The sequence below is a fragment of the Montipora foliosa genome, chromosome 2 (genome assembly GCF_036669935.1).
Source record: "Montipora foliosa isolate CH-2021 chromosome 2, ASM3666993v2, whole genome shotgun sequence".
NCBI classification, from domain to species: domain Eukaryota; kingdom Metazoa; phylum Cnidaria; class Anthozoa; order Scleractinia; family Acroporidae; genus Montipora; species Montipora foliosa.
Window position 1 is genome coordinate 39,693,332 of NC_090870.1, and position 21,446 is coordinate 39,714,777.

The following is a 21,446-nucleotide window of genomic DNA, read 5'->3' on the forward strand; positions in this document are numbered from 1 at the left end:
CAACCGCACAAGCGATAGATGCTCTCACGGATTCGACCGAACTTTTTCAAGCGGGCATGAATTTGTTTTGTACAAGTATTTCAAATGGATAGGTGACCGCTTTCCTTGTCACCTCATGCAGGACCATCAAAGGGCTATCCTGTCAACTCTCAACGTGCTATGGCCTTGTTTTGTCCGGGTGTGTTACTTTGTAAAAAAATCTGCTTTCAATAACATGTGCACAAGTACTTGTCCAGGAGTAGACTAGGTTATTTTACAAAGAAATGAATGAGAAAAAAAACATTCCTGCTGCATATGCTGGCAGCTTCCTTCGTAATCCTCGAAACAAAGTCATTTGACAGGATAAATACTTCTCCTTGTTTCTTTTGGGCGCAAAATTTCAGTCCAAAAATGGTCCTTTAGTTTACTTCCGAGTTAATGTACAAAGAAGCTAGTGCGGAAGATGTTACGGGCTCATAGTGTGATGTGATTGGGACAACGAAGTCCAAGCTGTTTCATCATATGTTTAGTCTTAAGATGTTACTGTCATGAAGCCAGGGCAGGATTCTCTCAATGTAGATAGCGAAGTGTACAAAATTCATAATATATATCCCCCTTCCCTTCCAACACTTCCTCCTAAATCCCCTTCCATGTACCCTCCCATCAATTCCTACCCCGACATGTCACTCTTTCTCCGTGCCTGTTCTCTTGCCCATAACCTCTTCTTCAAGCTCGTGAACCGGAAAACCTTAAGAAACGCTTATTATGGCATTTAAGTTCCAGGCAATAGTTCTCATGAACTTAGCTCATAGCCATAAATTTGATGTTCCTTTCCCGACCATTTTCGTGAGCTATCTTTCTTCTCCGCTTTCATGTACCCCTACTTTTTCGCCTGCTTTTCTCGGCTTTTCTTGGTGAGGTCGAATACATCCACATGGAAACGTTTTGTAGGATCAGCAAATGTTTGTTTCAACCCTTGCAAGTTAGTGTGATGAAACGACGCAACGCTGGAACCTTATTAAGTATTTCATACACCAGTATTGGTTTTATAAATTATAGCACCGTTACATTTGACACGTCGGCCAAGTTGGAAAACGCAAGTTAAACTTTTGAATTAACTTTCAATGGTCTCGTTCAAGTGAATCCGAAAAAAGCCTGAAGACACATTTGTTTTCCACTAAATTAAATGGAAAGGGCTTGATGATGTGGTGGATATCGAAAGCTTGAACAGTGCTTGAGCACGATCTACGATACATTTAGTGGTCAAATTTCCCGGCATTGATGAGTCAGAATTATTTCAGTCCATCTTCTCTGTGCGAAAACGGCTTTTTCGCATCTATGTGACACTATAAGTTTATCTGGGTAAGCGCGGATGGGGCCTAAGAAGAGGCCCTATCTCTCATCCAAGCATAGTGGCGCATTCACTTTTAGTTAAAAGTTCAACAAGTTTCGAGAGGTGTGCATTCAGGCAGCGCAGCCAACCCTCCACTCATAAACAAAACCAGTCAATGGTTCCGTTCCTCCTTGCCCTAAGTGCAATTAACAAGTATTGTAACTTCGCCTTATGAATTATTAAGTTAAAAACCAAACAGGCCTTCAAGGGATTCAGTAACTTGGTGGAATATGCCGGCTCAGTCTCGAACTGAGTTTAGTGCGTTCGATGATATCTGACAAAACATAACTTGAAGAAGGCTGCCTTTGCTCACGCCATGGAATCTCCCACAATACTAAAACTCTCTTCGGTGTAACCTCTTGGAATCCCTGGTAGAGGTAATCAATTCTGCTGTCAAAATTTCGGCGAACACTATTTCTAAAGGAATGCCGTGGAAGTAAAAACCTCATGGGAACACTACAAAACGGAGATAATTGGCAGAGATTTCTGGCTCCCTTTCTTCTCGTCTGTGCTGTTCTTGCCTATGGAAATTTGGGTAATTAATGCCTTGTCTTCGAGGCCTCAATTGTTCAAATGATCAGAATTAAGCGGTAACCTCCGAATAACTATATAATGGATAATTCAAGTGTTCTCCACGGCACCCATCCGCTGGATCAAGCCTTTTTATTCTGGGTTGCGCTATTGTGCTTTGAACAACCTGGGCCAGGTTTTCAATCATAAAGTTACAAACCATCATTTTCTCCTTTTCTATAGAGCGTTTTCACGTGACGTCACGACCGCCATGTTGGTATTCCAAAACAAAGGAATGGCGGACATGATGGTGTACCAAATTAATCCCCAGGGATTTGAACTCTATTTTATGCAAATATTTTCTTTGTTTCAGTAATCCATTATGGCTGCTGGTCACGTGAGTGAAAACGCTCCATAGAGCTTCCATCATAAGTCATCTTGTATTTTCTATAACTTTTTGTGGGTAATTCAAATTAGCTCAAATACTAGCTGAGTTAAAAATTATCGATGACATTTTTCAGAGAGGTACTATAGAGACGGCACTTTCTTAATTTGAGGTAAAATTGAGGTTTAAGTAATTTGTTTTCTTGCCAACCAAATGTGTAATAATTAATATTTCCACGGTGCTCATTCAAGTTTTTTCTTCAGGAAAAAAGGTTACGAAAACGTTTGATGCACAAACGCATTTTTGCCTAGTGCGGACTCGTCACAGTTTCAAGTAGTAGTCTTATCTATTACCTGTATCTTTGACAGATACCCAAGGAGTCACGAGACAGTTTATTTCCAAAATAAATCACGATTGCAGAGACTTCAAGGTTGTGCTAAATAAGTGTCATGTGTGGAAAGATATGGGCTTTTGCTTCAAATATCGACGACAAATGCAACATGTATGCAACAGGACCTGTCAGTATTGTTGTAAGTAACAAATCATCCCTTACATGCTAGCAGAGAGGGCTTTGGAAGAAAATTGCATTAAGACGTGGGCCTGGTGGTCAATACCTTCTTCTCGTTTTATTGGAGATCGCTTGCCGTGTACGTTTTTCACTTCAGAGACTGAAGGGGGAGGGGGGGGGATTGTCCAAATTCTTTCTTGATAGATGTTTATCTATCAAACGGTAATTTGTAGTTGTAGGAATCCCAAGAAATCAGCCTGACTGTTAGCCGTAGTCATGACAATGGGCCCATACAAAGAATAGATTACCGTTGCTCTATTGTCTAAACTAGAAGCACATGACTTTGAAGCCTGCAACTTGCAAACCTTTTCCTCGGAACAGAGCTGGGGTTTATAGAATACCAATTTTATGCCCAAATATGGACAAAAACAAGATCGAAGCTGCACGCGCGGGAAAATGCATAAGCTACGTTACATCCAAATAAGGAAATTTTTAAACTAAAAAAACCTTTATCTCTGAACCATAGTTAAACGCTTCAAGGCCATGAGCTTAGCTGACTACTTCATAGATAGCTACAGTAGTTAACTACTTTTAGTTAATGTTGTCGTTGGCCAACTTAACCCTTCCAGGAGCTCATCAAGAGGAGCCTCTATCTCCACTAGTTCCTTGAGTCAACCCTTTCCCGAAAAAAGTTATTTTTAGGAACAGTTTTTTTTCCGGGAGGCTGAGATAACTCTGTTCCGTTTGGGTTTTACAACAGTGGGCATGCTGAATTTCCCAAGGGAGGGGGGGTGTTCAAGTAAATCTACTCGAGAAAGGGTTGACTCTTGGCCAAGTGGGGTGGGGGGGAGGGGTAGAGGTTCCCCTTGATGAGCTCCTGCCCCTTGTTATCAGCAGTCGACTTGTAATCTCTTGTCGCTGTGTAAACACTGTAAACAGGAATAGTCAACACTTATTTTCTTGTTTTTCTACAAGTCTGAATTCCACACCGTCGCGAGATCAGTTGACATAAAGACATTAAGGAGGGCTACTCGAACGAGAAAAACTTTATTTATGCTTCTGTCATAACATGTGAATGGTGCTTTTCGCGCGTTTTGATTGGTTAACTTGAAGGTGATTAGCAAAGGAGTTTCTTTCCACAAGAACGCGACGTATAGAGAAACAAAGTGGATTTCCAAAACCGTTATTTTTTCGCGTCAAATGTCCACTACTATTTACTTCCATTAAGCCCGCCGTGTACGTAAGGAAAGAGTTGAAGAAATACCATGTAGCGGGCTTAATTAAAGAAACAAATAGGACAATTTGATAACAAAACTACTCTATCAAACTTGTGACCTGTACTTCTTCCTTTCCCATTCAAATCAACGAAAAAAAAACTAAAAATGTAGTTTTGGTTTCAATTTGTAGAGGAACTATTAAACAATAATTAAGCTGACTATATCGTGTCAAACTCGTTAAGATGAGAAAACTATTGAATTAATGGAAGACAATATTACATGGCTAGCAATGACGACTGTTATTACCTAACAAAAGCATAATATTGGTGAATATATTTTTAACCTTTAGTTCCCGGGCAAAAGCAATGGGAGGTGATCGATAGAGTTTGGGGTCGAGTAAGAGAATCAACTTATCAACCGGAAAGTGCACGCGCGAAGAACTCACGAAAGCGACAAGAAGGGCCAGTGGTACAAGTTCTTGGAAAAGAGATAGCACCACAAGTAGACGACGCAGCCAATGCCATCGCAACTCAACTGAATGAGGGTATATATCATCATGGCCCAATTGGGACGTCTTGCTACGAGGCTCGAAGAACCGACTTAAACATCTCGGACGACAAGTTGTCCCTTTATCCTGCTTCTTACCTTAATGAACACTAAAATTTGCATTATTTCCCTTTGAACTCTGAACGAGAGACTTCGAAATATAATTCTTCGTGTTGCTTGTTTGACCAATTTTCTCCTTTATACAGTCTTTCATAAACATCCACGTGAATACTATCTAAATCTCTAAAGGATTCAAAACATTCCTTCGAGTTCCTATTTTGTGTTTGAGATAATTAAGAGTTTCAAATTTTGTAAACTATTGAATGTAAAGCTCTTCACACTACTTAAGGTTGGGTTATAGAATGTTACCTTTGGCTTGTTGTCGACCCCATCCTCCACACTTGCAAATCTTGTAGCAAGTTTCTTCATTCCCATTGAGGGGCGGAAAACGAACCGCCGATGCCAATAATAGAAGGCTGCCTCTGATTAGTTCGAGCAGTCGTTCAAGGATGGTCCCAGGCCCTTTATATAACGGATCGAGATATCAAGTTTTTTTCTGGAAAAGCACATAAAGTGCTACTAACTGAACCTCGATTGACTTTATGTACGACCTGAACTTCTCTCTTATAAAGCTTTCCCCTTTTTATATTACTAAACATTCAATGCAACATAGTACCTCCACTGACCACTCCCCAGGGGTTTTTACAGTAGACGAAAGAGCAAAAAACGCAATAAAACTTAAAGGCTCTACATATCGATCTCAAGACGGCATTTCAAACTAAACTTTGGCCCTCTGCCTCTTTTTAGTGCCTCCAACCGTTCTTGGGGAACTTAAGAAGTCCGTAAATGCGACTTTACAGTCGAACATAAAAGAACAGCTGCCAACACCTCAGACTGCTTCAACAAAAACAAAACAAGTTGAATTTCAAGGAGCACGTCCTACCATAAGTGGCAAAACACAGGTGAGCAAAGGGTGAAAAGTGGCAATACAGAGTTACTTCAGTGCAAGAAGGAGGAAAACCTACCTCTAATACCATGAAAATAAAAATACAGCACCTTGCCAGAATTCATTTAATATATTTTTGCAATGGTCAGTAATTTCATTTACTTTTTTTGCTTATATAACGTTTTTCTTTGCACCTACCAGCCAAATCCCCAAATAAAGAAACCTGCTCTACCTCTTCCCAAAGGAAAGCAAGTGACAGTCACCATTGACGAGAAGCCTGGAACCGGAGAAGCTACGGTCAAGATGGAGAGCTCCCCAAAGACCATTGGAGTAAGTTACAAAACAGATGGAACCCAAGAAGGGCTTCCCGATCCAAATAATTTTTTGCTCCATGAAAATGAAGAGTTTAAAGACAGATCATACGAAGAAGAAGCAAAGATAAAGGAAGCTGCAAATGCGGTAAAAAAGGTCATGAAACTTTTTGGGAACTTAGAATCTCGACGCGGCCGCATGCATGATAGGCGTGTTTCACAGGTAACCCACGATTCCCCTGCTGACTCTAAGTCACGAGGTTTAGATAATCAAGTGGCGGGAATTCAAAGTGCAATCGACGCTCAATCGAAAAGCCAGGACCGCGCAGCCGCTAAGGCTCAAGCCCTCTCGCAACAGATTGGACGGCAGATAAGTAATGACGAAAATGCCCCAAACTTCGCTGTTATTAGCGCAGGTGATTCCAATGACTGGAAAAGCCTGGCTCGCGTGCTTGCCACTCAACTCAAGCAAGTATTGAATCATATGGAGCACAGGGAGATGCAGAGCAGATATGAGCAGCAGAAGATACAAGAGGAAATGATGTTGATGGCGCGACAACAAATGATGGATAGACACGAGGATGATGATTTATTCGATGACAACGATGATGATGATGATGATGATGACGACGACGATGAGATGTTTGGTTTGGAAAAGCGGCGTCAATTTGTCCTGACCCCAAATGGAAATAACACCTCTGAAAATGCCACGAGAAACTATAGTTTTAACAACAACCAGTCAATTTCATCAAAGGGCTTAGCATCTGGAAAGAAAATGAACGAGAGTAGATTGCTTCATAGAGCTGTCCAGAAATTATTGAAACTAGAAATGTTGGAAAAATTACGCGGAGAATTAAAAATTTTATCCAGTTGATGGGCTTGAAGGTAATCTGATTTTACGTGGACCATTAAAAAAAATTAAATCCATTACGATTATATGGAAAAGACAATAATAGGGAAAGTTAAATAAGTAATAAATATATGTATGCCTAATGCAGGATACACACGCTGGTTTGTCTGTCAGTGAGAAACACCTGCCGGCCTTTGCGAAAAGTATTTCAAGACGAGTGTGCGAATTCTAGTTGGATGAGATCTTGGCTTGGGGTGAAATACCACTGGAATGAAAACGGACCGAAACTGCTGAAACGAATGAGACTGTCAGCGTTCTGTGTATGTCAGTCCTCAATTTACCTTTCCTGTGTATATTTTTGTTGCAACGTCAACAATGTATCTTGTACATAAATTTTTTTTGACTGTTAATTAAAGTTAAAGTGAACAAGGTTTTGTCTGGTATTCTGTAAAGTCAGATATATGTAGCTCGCTTATCAGTGATAAGATGTGAGACAGATGTTTCCGCATTTAAAATATTCCTTCCGGTGGGCGTCAGTTGTGGGATGACAGTTCCGCTGGAGTCAGTGTATCCGGTGAGGTTTTCGGTTTCTCGAAAGGCAAAAAGACGAGTAAATATGGACCGCATTTTGGTGCAACGTTAGGAGAAAGTGGTAATGCAGAATTTATTTATTTATTATTTTTTTTTTTTATTATTATTATTTTTTTTATCAAAATATCTAACAAAGAGCAAAGGGCAGGGTTATACGTGACAGCAGGAGAGAAGTGGCTACCTTTGTAAGTCAGTGTTTCGGTTTGTCTACAAGAATACTCTCTCTCAGCGGGAAGAGAAGGCTTGCTCGCAGGCTAGATTTCAGTGCGTCTTTTGACACCGATTTGATTGTGTGAACAAGTTGTACTTCTTGTTCTTGTAAAGAGAACCTAATTGTAACCATGTTTTCCGAAACATTGTATCATTGAGTTCAAATTTTTGGAGAATTAAAAGTCAGGCCCGATTAAAGAACATATGGTACAGTAAGATGACGAGAGCTAATGGGAGAATGGAATACCGCGTTTAGTATTTTGAGGTGCCTTGAAAATGAAGGAGTTGTGGGTGCTTGTGGACATCTATAGTTATGATTGTCTCCTTGAGAGACACTTTGACGTCTAGAAATAAAATGAGTGTTTTAACACTCATTAAAATGAGTGAAACGTGGTAAACTTAATGGTAGGGTGAAGATTATTACATTAGGAAAATAGACAATACGTTTGTATTCTTAGGAGCAGCCAGCCATAGCAAAGCCGATGTCCTCCAGAGAGTCAGCTAGCTGACGAAGAAAACAATTCTGAAAGCATTTTGCCTGCAATACAAGGGTCTTATCATATAGTGCAACTTACTCTAGCTGATAGGTTACCCTCTTCTCATCCTCCTCCACAGGGGCTCTTTTCAGCAGAACAAAAAAGAAAAAGGAGTTTTTGGGGGGCCTCGTGCGCTTCCCTTCTCCCCAGCTTCCAGGCGCGTTATTTTTTCTCCCGTTCAGATCTTTCCCTTACGGGGCCGTTGACAAGACCATGGGACAGCGTACACGAGGAAACATATTTTAGAACCCGACAGTCCGACGCCTCACTGAAGGTGTCAGGTCAAAGAATCTACAAGCTGTCCTCAGAGATTTTCGTAGATTGTTCCAAAGTTTTTTACGCCGTTTACATGAGCTAAATTGAGGAGACACTCCTAGCATACCGTATTCACTCGAATAAGCGCCGCTCTCAAATAACCGCTGCATTTTGACAAAAAAAGCAAATAAGCGCCTCCCCCGAATAAGCGCCGCGTTCCCAATGCGGCGCTTATTCAAGGAATTTCGTAAAAGTAAAAAAAAAAACCCTAAAAAGTAACTCTAACACAGCGTGGTGAATGTCTTTGCATCAAAAATGATGTTCTTCAGTTTTAAAGGGATTGTATTTCACTGCTAGGTAATTAAGTAAAATGCTGCAAGGGTCAAATGGTGACCATGAAAAGGCGTTTCTCTTGATGGCCGTTTTTACACTAGAGATGTATGATACGTCTGGGCGACTTTGGGCAATTTAATTTAATGCGCCTTTTAGTTCGTCCTTTAATTCGTCCCGTATATAGACGGACGAGAGACGCGTATTTCAAGTAACACTCATTCAAAGAAAAGCGCCTATACAAAATGCGCGCGGTCCTGGATTCTCATTTTAAAACCTGTCATCTCAGTGGAACGGATAAAATCAGGTAGCGCATTCCACAGCTTGGCTGCTAAGTACAATGAAAAAAAAAGAATTGAGACTGTAACTGGAGAAAAACTTAATATTCTTCACATACAGTAGCAGGGAAATCATTAAAAGACAGTTTTTTAAAACAGTAATATGAGGGAATTTTTAATGCGCTTATTGCTTATAGAGATGTAGAGTTTGACTTTAGTAATCTGCAAACATAAATTTCAGAATTCTCCTATTTACATTATACCGTTCCCTTGACAGGAAAAATTACGAAAGGCCAGTTCTTGCTACGAGGAATAACAGCGACAAAACCACGACTTTGTCGCGAATTTTCTATGATAAAAACTTGTTCAGAAATCAAAAGTCTACGCTAACAGCACACACCAGGGCTACTCCTTAGTCTTGCTAGAAATTTTCTTTTCACTTTTTCCTCCGGCCGCGCTTCAGCCATTTGATGAGAGCCAGTCTCGTGGTTTGCCTTAAGTCAAAAAGGGGCTTTGCTGAGTGCTGGGACGTGAAGATGTAGATGTAGACACTTACCAAGCTAAGGCTCTTTAATCTAAACGGACGGCACATACATTTGGATGCTGAGATCTCTAGGAGACGAGACCCACCAAAGCACAGGTTTATGGACCAATCCCAGACATGTCAATCATTTTCCGGGAACGCAGAATGCGTTTTGCCGGATATGGCGAGCTAAACAAGAACTTGCCAGTGACCTGCTACTCTGGACGCCCCACCATGGTCATCAAACTCAGGTGGGTCGCCCAAAAATAACATACATTGACGAATTATGTAGGGATACTCGATGTCTCCCTGAATACCTACCGACCTTGATACACGACCGTGATGGATGGCATGAAAGAGTCCGAGGTCGATCTGATGATGCGACCCCACACAAATACCCCAAATTGTCAGATAATGACCGGCAACCGACTGTTTTCAGTCACAGTTAAGAAGGTCACGATGGTGTAACTGCACACATTTTTTTGATGGATTCTTCTGTCGATTGTTTCTTAAGAATCGAACTCTCTTAGGGAAATGAGGAAAGCTCAGGTACATGTAACCCATTACGGCTGTCTCAATCATCATCAGAAAAGAATACGGGTCTTTCTGCAGGTACCGGAAAGCATTGTGTTTTTGGTCACTTGGGATTAGTCTTTATTTGGAGTAGTTTTGTTTTCTGGCTTTTGTTCCTTTTGTTTTAAGTAATTTGCAGAAGCTGCCGAAAATACGGGGAAACCCAGGCCCGTTTGGGAATTGCATTATGAAGAGATTTATCGTCACTTCCGGTGTTTAAAATGACATGGCTTCTTCTCCATCACGGCCCTTGCAGAATTTTCTTTCCTTCCTTGGATGTTTTGTCTAATATAAGCACTAAATAAAACCAAGTCACCACTTAAAGAAGAGCCTTCCTTTATATCTTGATTTAAGGCAGACAATATGGGCCCATTTGCTATTTTTTATTCGGCAAAAACTGTGCAATTTGTAACCTGACACTGGAGGCATTTTTATTTCCTGTAGACATTTCTTTTGCAAAGCACGATGGTCTGTGAAGGATTTCAGTCATTGAGAACAGTCATGGCTGTGTGTCGGTATTTATTCGCAGTAACACTTTTTTTCACAAGTCTTAATATGTTTTTTGCGGAGCCTCAGGTCTCTGAACAAATTAATGATGTTTCAAAAGAATCGGAACCGAAGGAACCCAGTGTCTTTCTTGCGATCATCGCTCGTAATGCAGCACATCTTCTTCCGAATTGGTTAGGTTATATAGAAAATTTGGATTATCCGAAAAGTCGAATATCTGTCTGGTAAGTGGGCTTCCAATGGGATTTTTCTTTTTAATTAATCTATTCAGTTGTTTCAAAAATTATTATTTTATTTATAAAGGTAGATATGCATGATTCTTAATTTTTAAAATTGTTACAAAAGCACGTTGAGTGATGATCTTGGAGGCTGATTTTGGCTGAAAATCTCGGACTACATACATCTTCGTCGCTATGAGTGACCGACTTTGTGTTTAGCGTAAATATTAAATCGAGGAATTGTGTTTTTCTTCTTAGTGATCTGCGTTAAAAATCTATCTAACAACGAAGCGTATTAAACAACAATTTGTAAATTCAAAGACTGTTCTGACATTCCTAAAATGCTACCACTGCGTAAAGTTTTTGTTTCTTTATAGAATATGTTTTTTGCACGGAAGAATACAAATGAAATTTTATTGAAAACATGAGTGCGGGTTTTTATGAGGCTGTCGATCAAATTAAAATAAGATTAAAGGTGACAGTATTCAGTATTTTAATTAATTATATAATAAGCAGAAGTCCTTGACTGGGTCAAGGGAGAGGGAGGGCTGGGTACAATGTAGCGTTTACCACAATCAGTGACAGATTAATTTGGAACACTTACATTCAAATGAAACAATTTTACGGTTTTCAACTTTCCTTCCCTTCCATTCAATGTTGGGCTAAGATGTGAGATTTTCCACACAGCATGACTCCTGACCGATCTGGCCAGAACATTGAATGGGGGGCTCCAGGGTGGAGGGAAAATTCGTTGAATTAGTCCTAGAAATAAGGTCAAGTGAAAAATTCTGTTCAAGAAGCATTTCTGTCCCACATAATGTGTCCATGCAGGGGCCACAGAGTACGTTTTAAAGTGGGGAACTTGGTTTTGGTATATGTACAAGTAGTGTTAATTACCAAGTCTTTGATCAAGCCCCTGCCATGATTGCATGTTACTGTCAGGCCTCTGGTTAAAATGATTTTGTTCAATTTATTATTGGTGTTGGTAATCACCAAAGAAAAAAGAGAACAAGCAGACCAATGCAAAAAGCCCAACCCGCATGGATCCACATAGGACTGAGTTGTAGAATGAAACCCAGGACAAAGAAATGGAAGACAAGTCAATAAGCCAACCCTGCTCCCAGGAATCAGCTTACAGAATGGTCAGTGATTCTTGGCCAAGTTCTAGACTTGTTGTCTTATTTTTGTGCTTTCTTTCTTTCAAGGATAAGGTCAGATCATAATGAAGATAATACATCAAAGATCCTTCAAGAATGGAGTCAGAATGTAAAAAATCTGTATCACCGAGTGTTAATAAATGTGTCTAGCACAGCCAGCCATTATGAAGATGCATCCAGTCCTGGGGAGTGGTCAGAAAGCAGATATCAGCATATGATGTACCTGCGGCAAAGAGCTTTGGATGGTGCCAGGAAACAATGGGCAGATTATTTATTCGTATGTTTAAAAAGTGAACTAGTTCGTGTTCCCATGGGGTATTGTAGGCTCTAAGAGGAACAATAGTATACATGTATGACTGCTGAGCACAAATATAATTTAAAGTGTAGTTCTGGTATAAATTTTGTAACTTTTCAAAGTCCATGATTTGTATGCACAACATTTTGAGATTTGAATTGCTCTTGGTGTCTCCATGTATATGTACGCTCTTTATTCTCTGTGTTTCTTTTCAGTTTGTTGATTGCGACAACTTCATAGTGAATCCCAAAACACTCAGGCTATTAATGGAAGAGAAAAAGTAAGCTTTTGACAAAATTAGTAAAATTGATTATTTCTCCTAGTTCATCACAAACGTGGTTTATGATATACATTGTACTGTATATGTAGGAATATTATTATTTTCAGAAGGGTACAGCTTTTTGGGAGCTTGTGCAAATCAAAATTATTTGCACAATTCAGTAAATAAATGAATTGAACCAAAGAAACGAGCCATAGCCAATGGCCAAAGGTCCTTTGTGTCATTTCTTCTCCTTCAGCTTTCCGACAGCTTCCTTAGAATTCTAGCTGTGTCGAACAAGGCTGTTTTCTGCAACAGTCCCATTCTGATGAACTAATGTAAATCAAACACCATAAGAAAGGTTTGTCAGCTGGTGCTTGCAGTGTTTGTCCTTTGCATTGACTTTGGCAAAGGGCTAATACTCAAAGTGACAACTCACACATCCTTCTTACAGTAGTCAATTTTCCTCTATCATAACTGTTCATTTAAAAAACTAAACCAATAAATTGTCATGTTTCACATCCCACCAATGCAGCACCACAGTTTCTTTTGAAACTACAATCCCTTGTATGTCCCTTCTATGTATAATCTATGACACTTAACCACCTACATGTCTAGTTCCATCTTTAGTTTGAAATAAAAAGTGCTGTAAGTTGTTGGGGAGCGGGAATGGTGTAGTGGTGAGAGTACTCGCCTCCCACCAATGTGGCCCAGGTTTGATTCCCAGTCCTGGCGCCATACATATATGTGGGTTGAGTTTCTTTTTGGTTCTCTCTTTCCCCTCTCCAGAAAAACCAATACTGCCAAATTCCAATTCAATCTGGAAAGTATGGACACATTTTGAACGAGCTTCTCAGCACTCTTAAAGTGGTACTATGATCAAAAAGTCATATCCTTTTTTTCTTCAGATTTTGAAAGCGTGTTCGCTTAACTCCTAACTGGCAAAATTTTGAGCTTTGAGTTTTATCCGAAGGCTGTTTATTTTGAGTGTAAGTTTTGGATTTCACGGTCCGCCATTACTTACGTTCAAAACTGACCGATTGGGCATCAGAGGGTTGGATCTAGAGAAAATGACGTCATTTACTCACTAGCTTAAAATTTCAGCGTGTAAACGCAATTTATTATATATGCAAAACACGGGTTTAAAAGTCTGAAAGCCCGAAATTCCCGTGCTGCATATTAATTCAGCCGCGTACACACGCATTGCATTCTTAAACTAGTGAGTCTTTGACGTCATTTTCTCCTCGACCCAGCTCTCTCAAGATTTTAAAGTTAGTAATGGCGGACCAATAAATAAGAAAATTGCAGTTAAAATAAACAGGTGTTTTTATAAAATCAGAACTTAAAACTTGGATCATTTAGTATTTAGTTAACATAGTTTTGAAATCCAAAGAAAAAAAAGAAATATTTTTTTGGTCGTAGTACCACTTTAAGGTGTTCCACGGGTAAACAAATTACATTACAAAGCCATTCAACAAAATGATAAATTATTGATAATTGGTCAATTATTGGACATGCATAATAACAGGCCATTCCAGAATTTTGTGGGGAACTGGGGCAAGTTTCAAATGTGAACCAGTCAATAAATTGACACCATCACATGAAAGATAACATTGAGATTTGCCATCTGTCCAAGTTTGAGGCTGCGTCCCCCAAAGCCATATAAACTCTTGACAACTTTTATCAGATTTGGGACAACTGGAAAATCCTGTTATGGACCTACTATTAATTTTGGAAAATCACTTTGTTTGCCCATTTTTATGAATATTACAGAAATCGTAACAAAACTTTAAGACCTTGTACGGTTTTGGGGACGCAGCCTCAAAATTAGAGACCTTTGTGAAGATTTTTAACTGTTTTTAAGTCCGTAACTTGGTCTCTGTTCGACCTAAAAGATGGCCAATCTCAATGTTATCTTTCATGTGATGTTGTCAATTTATCAAATGGTTTGAATTTGAAACTTGCCCCAGTTCCCTTCGCAATTCTGGAATGGCCTATGCTGTTCCAATTTTAAAGAAATTTGCAGGATGCATGTAGAAGCACACATGTGAAGAGAAGATTCCCTCATGGTCCATCTCTTTCGTTTCAAATACCTGCCAGGCAAGCTGGATATTTGACATCTGTACATGTAAATTTTTATCTTTCCCCAAGGACTGTCATAGCTCCACTGGTTGAAGTGTATGGGGGAAAGGCAGCATATTCCAATTTCTGGGGTGGAATGGATGAAGAGGCAAGTGTCAAGAAAATGCTAAACGCGATATGTTCAATGGGCCTTATTCAGGCCTTCTGATATTACGCGATGGTGCGATTTCGCACAATCGACCTCAAATCGCATCCGATCGCACAATTCACGAAAACTCGCATAATTCACAAAAGGACGCAGAAAATTCATAAAATGAAACATAAATCAAGACGTTTTTTAGAAATTCCTGCATAAATACGCCATTTTTAAGATGATTTATCTTGGAAAAAGGCTAAAAAACCTTTGTCACCTTCGATTTCGTAAACATTCGAAGTTCAAGGCTCTATTTTTCATGTCGGGGACCTGGTACGAGTCTCCTTCTATTGGTGCAACACAAACACGCCCTTATATACACACCACTGAAATGACACATTTGCCTTCTCTTATAGATGAGATTTGTGAAAAATAAGCGAAGTTGTAAGTTGTTCGGCAAAATGTACTTTCTTTCTTTGAAAACTGATAAAAACTTACTCATGGATAAGTTTGTTGTGAAAACGCTCGCTTTTTCTTCGACGAAGAAGGAAGTTCCCACATTCCGCCCGATCTGACAGCTCACAATCGAGCAAGAAAGTACCTCACAGGTACGCTCCACGTGGACGATGGACTGATGTTTTTTCTCGTCCTGCAATATTAGGGCCTTTTATCCGAGAGAAAATAAGCCGCGGCTTACTCTGGCCACGGTGTACAAAATACGCAAAAGGAACTATTTATACGAATATATATTCCCAGGTCAATATAAGCCGCGGCTTGAAAAAGACGTGAACGTAGATCAGATTTTGTACCATTTATACGGGGTGAACATTCGAGTCTTCTGTAAGCCGCGGCTTATTTTCTCTCGTATAAATGGGGGTATGGCCCTATTGTGATTGACCATCTTGGGAAGTTCGCGGTTGACAAGCACCTTGATCATTCATTTGGCATGTTAGCTGTGTCCTTTCAACTTTTCAACTTTTATGTATCCCAACTAATGTCGATCGAGATACATATTTACTGTTCCTTTGTGTTCAAAATGTCTTTAGGGCAGCAAAAAAGTGTTTTTCTTAACCTGAAACCGTATAAAACAAGCTTAAAATTGCTGAGAAAAAATCGCATAATTTACATTATTTATCGCATAATTGGCCTTTCTAATCGCACAATCTGCCCTGAAAAAATCGCATAATTTGCATTTTTTAATCGCACCCTATCAGAAGGCCTGCTTATTCGTGTGGCGGCCATATTGGCTATAGACAATAGATTTCCATGCCCCAAGCCTCAAGTTGAAATATTCGGGAACGAGTTTCATTGTGCAAAAACAAAATTTTTCAATCCCTTGGGACTCAACATGGCCGCCATGTGATTAAGGCCTATCAAATAATCAGAAAAAGCTCTAACTTTTTAAAACTCTTTCACTCCTGTGGGGCTCCTTATTGATGAGTAAAATCGTCTTGCATTTGACAGAGTAAAATCTGTAAGTCCCAGTGGCCCTTACAAGAGTGAAAGGGTTAATTAATTAATGAAATCTAAACAACTGGGAGTTGACATTTGGTGTAGGATGTTTGTAAGCAGCTCAGCAAATAACCAAAAATAAGATATTGCAAAGTACCAGTACCTACTGTAACATCAAAATTTATGCAACTTCCTAAAATTATGCTGAAACACTGTCCTGTAAAAATCACATTTTGCTACAACACTTTGCTATTTTCTTTAAATATAGGGATACTATGCAAGATCTGACAATTATTTCCCCATTCTTCAACGAGAGATGAAAGGCTGTTTTGAGGTACCAATGATTCATTCAACCATTCTAATAGACTTGCGAAAGGCCATTAGTGACAAACTGAGGTATAATCCACCACTGGCAAGTTATGCAGGAGAAGAAGATGACATCCTAGTTTTTGCACATTCAGCAAGGACAGCAGGTAATCACTTCACACCTACACAAGGATCAATGTGAAAATAATAATCATTTGTGCATTGTCTTTGTAATTTACTGTAAACTGCATGTAAGAGCTGCTTTAAGAGTCATTTTGTGTTAGGAGTAATCTAATCCAGTAGTTTTCTCAATGAATTGTACATGTGTACAGTATCTCATAATTCTCAATATGTCAGTCATTGAAGTTCAGACGAAAGTTGAGAGTTTATTGCTTTAGGTAGTAATGGCAGTGAACTGAGGTGACATTAATTGGTTGTTTTTTGTGATTTGTCAGTACCCAACATTGTTCCTAATTTACTAAAGGATACTTATTGTGATTTGTACTGAAGTGACAAAATCTAACAGGGAGATAATGATAATAATTATTATTGTTATATACCTGATTTTTTTCCCCCAGCAGCGCATGCTCGCATTGGTTACTTCGAGGTCACATGACATCTAACAATAAAACTGTTTCCTGCCAAAACTCACTGAGCGGGCAACAGTGCAAAATCTATGACATCAGAGGGTAACAGTGCACTGTTACCAGCAAATGTTGACCGGCCGCCCGTTGCTGTTGCCGTTGCACGTTTTTTTTTTTTTTGCTACATGTATATAACAAATCACTTAATGACTGGTCCCAAGGGAAACAGCTCATTTTGTTTCCCTCGGCTGCGCCTCAGCGAAACATTAAGATTCTCGGGAAACAAAATGAGGAGTAACATCTCTGAAATGTCAATGGGTTAACAATTTTGTCAAGATATTGAGAGAAAAATCCAGTGATATTTAGTGACAAGTTGTGAATTTCCTGAAACATATGTACATTTATCTAGTTAGATGTGACATTTGTATCTACAGTGATAAAGAGAAAGATAATACATGTAACAATTTTAAAATTAGTTTAAAAGTCTAAAGGTTATAAATTTGAAGCCAAAGTTAACTTGCCGTGTTTTCATTTGAGCCATGTACATGTAGTAGGTAGTGGTTATAACTCTGATTCAAATATTATTATTGTAAACTTCTTCTTCAGTGCACAATGAGTGTTCATGTATTCAATCATTTTTTTGTAGTATGAAGCATCGTAATGAAAGAAACTGAAGAAAAAGTTAATGGCAATCAAAGAATGTTCAATCACATATACAATCATTAATGACAACGGAAACATTTCTGTCATTATTGATGACATGAATAAAACGAAATGGCATCTGATGTTTACACATGCCAAGTGACCTGGCTTTTTGAATGGAAAATTATGAAGCAGGAATAATTTGACTTAGCTATAATACAAACAATGTTAATGAATAGTAGTAGACATTAGAATAGAATTATCTACAGACCTGTATATTAATTAACAAAAAGTGGCAACCTTCAATGTATTACACCTTTCATAAACATGAAGACTCTGAAGTTCCACCCAATGGTTTCATTTTTCACAACCATCAGAATTATTTGCCACAAAAAAACCCAGAAAATGATGAAGTGTCCAGATTGAAATCAGCCAATCAAACACCTGAATGTGAACCTTTAACCTGCATTTGACAGTTGCAAAAAGCAACAGTATTCTTGATTGGAGTCCACATGGTGCAGTAAATAAGGCCATCTCCAGTCTCACATCCATTTAGCGGACCTAAGTCACAGGTCTCTAAACACATTGAAAGTTTGGATTGAAAAGCAGTATTGTTCAGTAATATTGCCTGTGTAAGCACTCTGGTTTCTCACTGCAGGAATAAAACTGTACGTGCTGAATAAGGAGGTGTATGGTTATATGTTACACCCATCGGATGCCAATCAAAGCTTGGAGGACATGAAGACCGCTTTCTCCCATGTAAAGCTTGAGTGGTTTGGTACGTTTTCAAACAAAATGTTTCCATTCTTGGTTACAGCAAACTATTTAAAATTTCTTGTTTTTAGGAATTGTTATTCAATGGTTTCTCCTTTTGATTGCTTCTGTAAACCTACATTTCGGTTAATATCCGTCACTGTACATTTCTGATTAATAAATGAGATATACCCCTCTTGTATCTTTGCCTTCCTTCTTTTCAGTTACTTACAGTGGTTGGAAATTATTCTGGCATTTTTGCAACATGGAGTAATTCAACAATAAGCAGGAATAGTTTAAAAGTCTTCTTTATCTCCCTCGGGTCAACTCATCGAGACACTCCCCTTAAATTTACAAATTTTGGATGTCTTTTCCATTTGAGGGAAAAAATGTGACTATATTAGAAATGAATGTGTTGCGTGTACCTTTGAGTTTGTAAATGGTAGTGTCCGTTTACTATTTGTGTGTATTTCTCTGCATTAGTTGATCACCCAGAAGAACTGATGCCTGTCAGCACACATTTTTCCATTAAATACATAACTGCTGAAAAACTGGGCTTTGATGAGGTACATAATTCCAATATACAGTGTATATGTTAGAGCATTCATGTCTTGGAGTGAATTATTTTGGTACAGAACTATGGAATAGGGAAGATATTGTTGACGTCACCTGTTGCCATTAATATGTGAAGTGAAGTCTTTATTTATGGAGGGTAGCTCAAAATAGCATCTAAATGCTAATAAACTAGAGGCCCTCATTACAAGATCAAAACAGTTAAAATAGTTAAAAATCAGAGCTTATGATAAAATTATCAAAATCTAATAAAACTATGAAACAATTATTAGCATGCAGCACAGTGACCCACATTTATATAGAGAAATGATTTAAAGATTGCTGGTCTTTAAAAATTCTATTCCAAAGAGAATTTTTTAAAGTCTTGAGAGTCTCTGCTTTCCTCAACCAGAGGCTCACTGGCTGTTGAAACAAAGGTTCTTTTAGTCCTATGGTTGGTACATTTGAATAACAAAAGCAATCTGTGTAAACAGATATCTTCCCTATAGCTATACACCAAATATCGAGCTATGGGGGTTTTCAATGCCGGTATGAACCAAATGAAGAAAAGCTGGATTACTAGATTGGATTAGGAATTTATGTTGTTGTGGTTAAATCGAGAGGACAACACAACAGTTGTTTACTCCGTACTGAGCAACTAACCAATAGAAACGTGTTGGTTACGTAATTCATGCATAGTGTATGAGCGCAAAACAAAAGATTGTGCACGCTCTCCAACCTAAATCTTGGCATCTTTGTTTGCTCCTTTGATGTTTGCCGAGCTTCCAAACCAGCCCCCTCTATTAACTATGCCTGGATACAGAAACTATTCTGTTCCGACATGTGTTGTAAAACGTTGTTACTTTTGTTTCACTATTCCTACATTTAGAATTTGGAACCAACCGAATTGTTCTAAAAGCAGTTATCCTCGAAGACGTTTTTGGTCAATGCGTACATGTAACTGTTAATTATCAAAAAAACATTCCTTTTTATTTTATTTTTATTTTGTTCGACACGAAGGGTTGATTTGATTCATTGATTTTTATTTGCTCCATTGATATCTGTTACTAAACATTACAAACGAACTGGGAAAAGATCAAATGGCCAGGATCATGGCATTTATCAAATTTTCAGGAGCATCACACTTTTGCACTTGCATGTGTAGACGTTTTCAGTGCATGTTAAGTTATGCGATACATTTCGAGAGAACCAGTGAATGTCTCTCTTTCAGATCTACCTCATCAACCTCAAAAGAAGACCACTTCGTCGACGGAGAATGCTTGCCTCTCTCAAAGAGATGGGAATCAGTGTGAAGCTTTTGGATGCAGTTGATGGCAAGTGAGTTTCTTACTTGTATCGAGTGCCGTTGCACAAGCCTGCCTTGTGTTGTGTTTCCTACAGAAATTGCACCTTGCTTACTGTGTTACACGAAGGTTTATTCATCCGTTCCTTCTTGCCAGGTCACTAACAGACCAGCAGGTGAATGACATGGGAATTAAAATGTTACCAGGTTACAGCGATCCGTATGGGAAGAGGTGAGTTTCTGCGCTTCAAGACTGACCACTTGCAAAGAAGAGTGCACTGCACTCAACATGGCATGTTGAGGTGGCCAGACCAACTCTCGGAGATGTTTAAAAGAAACTGGAAAATTTACTACCTTCTCAATGGCATCTGCACTGGTCCTCAGCACATACTGTTCCAGGAAAGTAGAAGACGGTGCCCCTAGCGCAGTGGTCTAGTCTACAGTGTATGTATTTTTAGCCATTTGATCGGTGGATTTCGAAGCCAAAAAGGATTCCATTCCCTAGTTGCTGGCAGCCTGCCAATGGAGACATATTTTGCCCTATCGTTTCTCACCTGAGCCAAGACCGGACTCCTAAACAACTGAATTTGCAGTCTTGGCTTCGTTGAGGCGGTGGTACATTGCTGGGGGAGCAGATTTGGAGGATGATCGAACAAATCCCTTAGTGATATGGCATGATCGTTGTACGTATAGAAAGTTACAGAAAAATCGTGCGCGACCTGCGAAAATAGTCGGGTCTGAACTGTTCGAAGCACTGGTTTTCTGGCCAACTGCGTGCAAAGTCAATTGCACTGTTTCGGAATGTTCATTCCTTTAGAGCTTTTCTCCATATGAAGTTGTTCCCATACTCCTTAACCGGAATCGGAATAAGTAGAAAACTGTACTTCCAAGTGAATTTACCCTTCAAATTTCTGTTCACACGGCCTAGTTGACACTTGTTTCCTTATTGAATTGCAGGCCTCTTACCATGGGAGAAATAGGGTGCTTCTTGAGTCATTACCTTATATGGCAGGAGGTAAAGAGATATTTACGAGTACCACAGGCATACCACGTCTAAAATTTACTTGAGTTTCGTTGTGGTCCCATGCGGGAATTAGCCATATATTTGTTTTGGTTACCAAAATGGACCTCTTCAGCTTGTATGTTTTGTTTTCCCATTTCAGACCATGTGATACTACTCCAGCGAACAGTTTCTTTCAAATTACGTCTCATGCACAAGTTTGCATATGTATGCAAAAACAAAAGGAAATTTCCCTTGGGAA

The 21,446-nt window shown here is 39.2% G+C and overlaps 2 protein-coding genes across 2 annotated transcripts in view; both read left to right on the forward strand.

Moving 5' to 3' along the window:
* Nucleotides 1-1,580: 1,580 nt before the first annotated feature.
* Nucleotides 1,581-7,068, forward strand: LOC137990780 (uncharacterized). Its single transcript, XM_068835890.1, has 5 exons — nt 1,581-1,907; nt 2,636-2,797; nt 4,342-4,536; nt 5,346-5,500; nt 5,686-7,068. The coding sequence occupies exons 1-5, from the start codon at nt 1,820-1,822 to the stop codon at nt 6,667-6,669; spliced, it is 1,584 nt and encodes a 527-aa protein (XP_068691991.1). The 5' UTR covers nt 1,581-1,819; the 3' UTR covers nt 6,670-7,068.
* A 3,336-nt stretch (nt 7,069-10,404) lies between these two features.
* Nucleotides 10,405-21,446, forward strand: part of LOC137993059 (procollagen galactosyltransferase 1-like) — a 13,752-nt gene continuing 2,710 nt past the window's right edge. The window contains exons 1-10 of the mRNA XM_068838713.1: nt 10,405-10,672; nt 11,872-12,100; nt 12,334-12,398; nt 14,529-14,607; nt 16,313-16,517; nt 18,235-18,354; nt 18,813-18,895; nt 20,113-20,219; nt 20,342-20,416; nt 21,142-21,199. Of these exons, the coding sequence (XP_068694814.1) occupies nt 10,407-10,672; nt 11,872-12,100; nt 12,334-12,398; nt 14,529-14,607; nt 16,313-16,517; nt 18,235-18,354; nt 18,813-18,895; nt 20,113-20,219; nt 20,342-20,416; nt 21,142-21,199 (1,287 nt within the window). The 5' untranslated portion in view covers nt 10,405-10,406. The remainder of the gene's footprint in view (nt 10,673-11,871; nt 12,101-12,333; nt 12,399-14,528; nt 14,608-16,312; nt 16,518-18,234; nt 18,355-18,812; nt 18,896-20,112; nt 20,220-20,341; nt 20,417-21,141; nt 21,200-21,446) is intronic.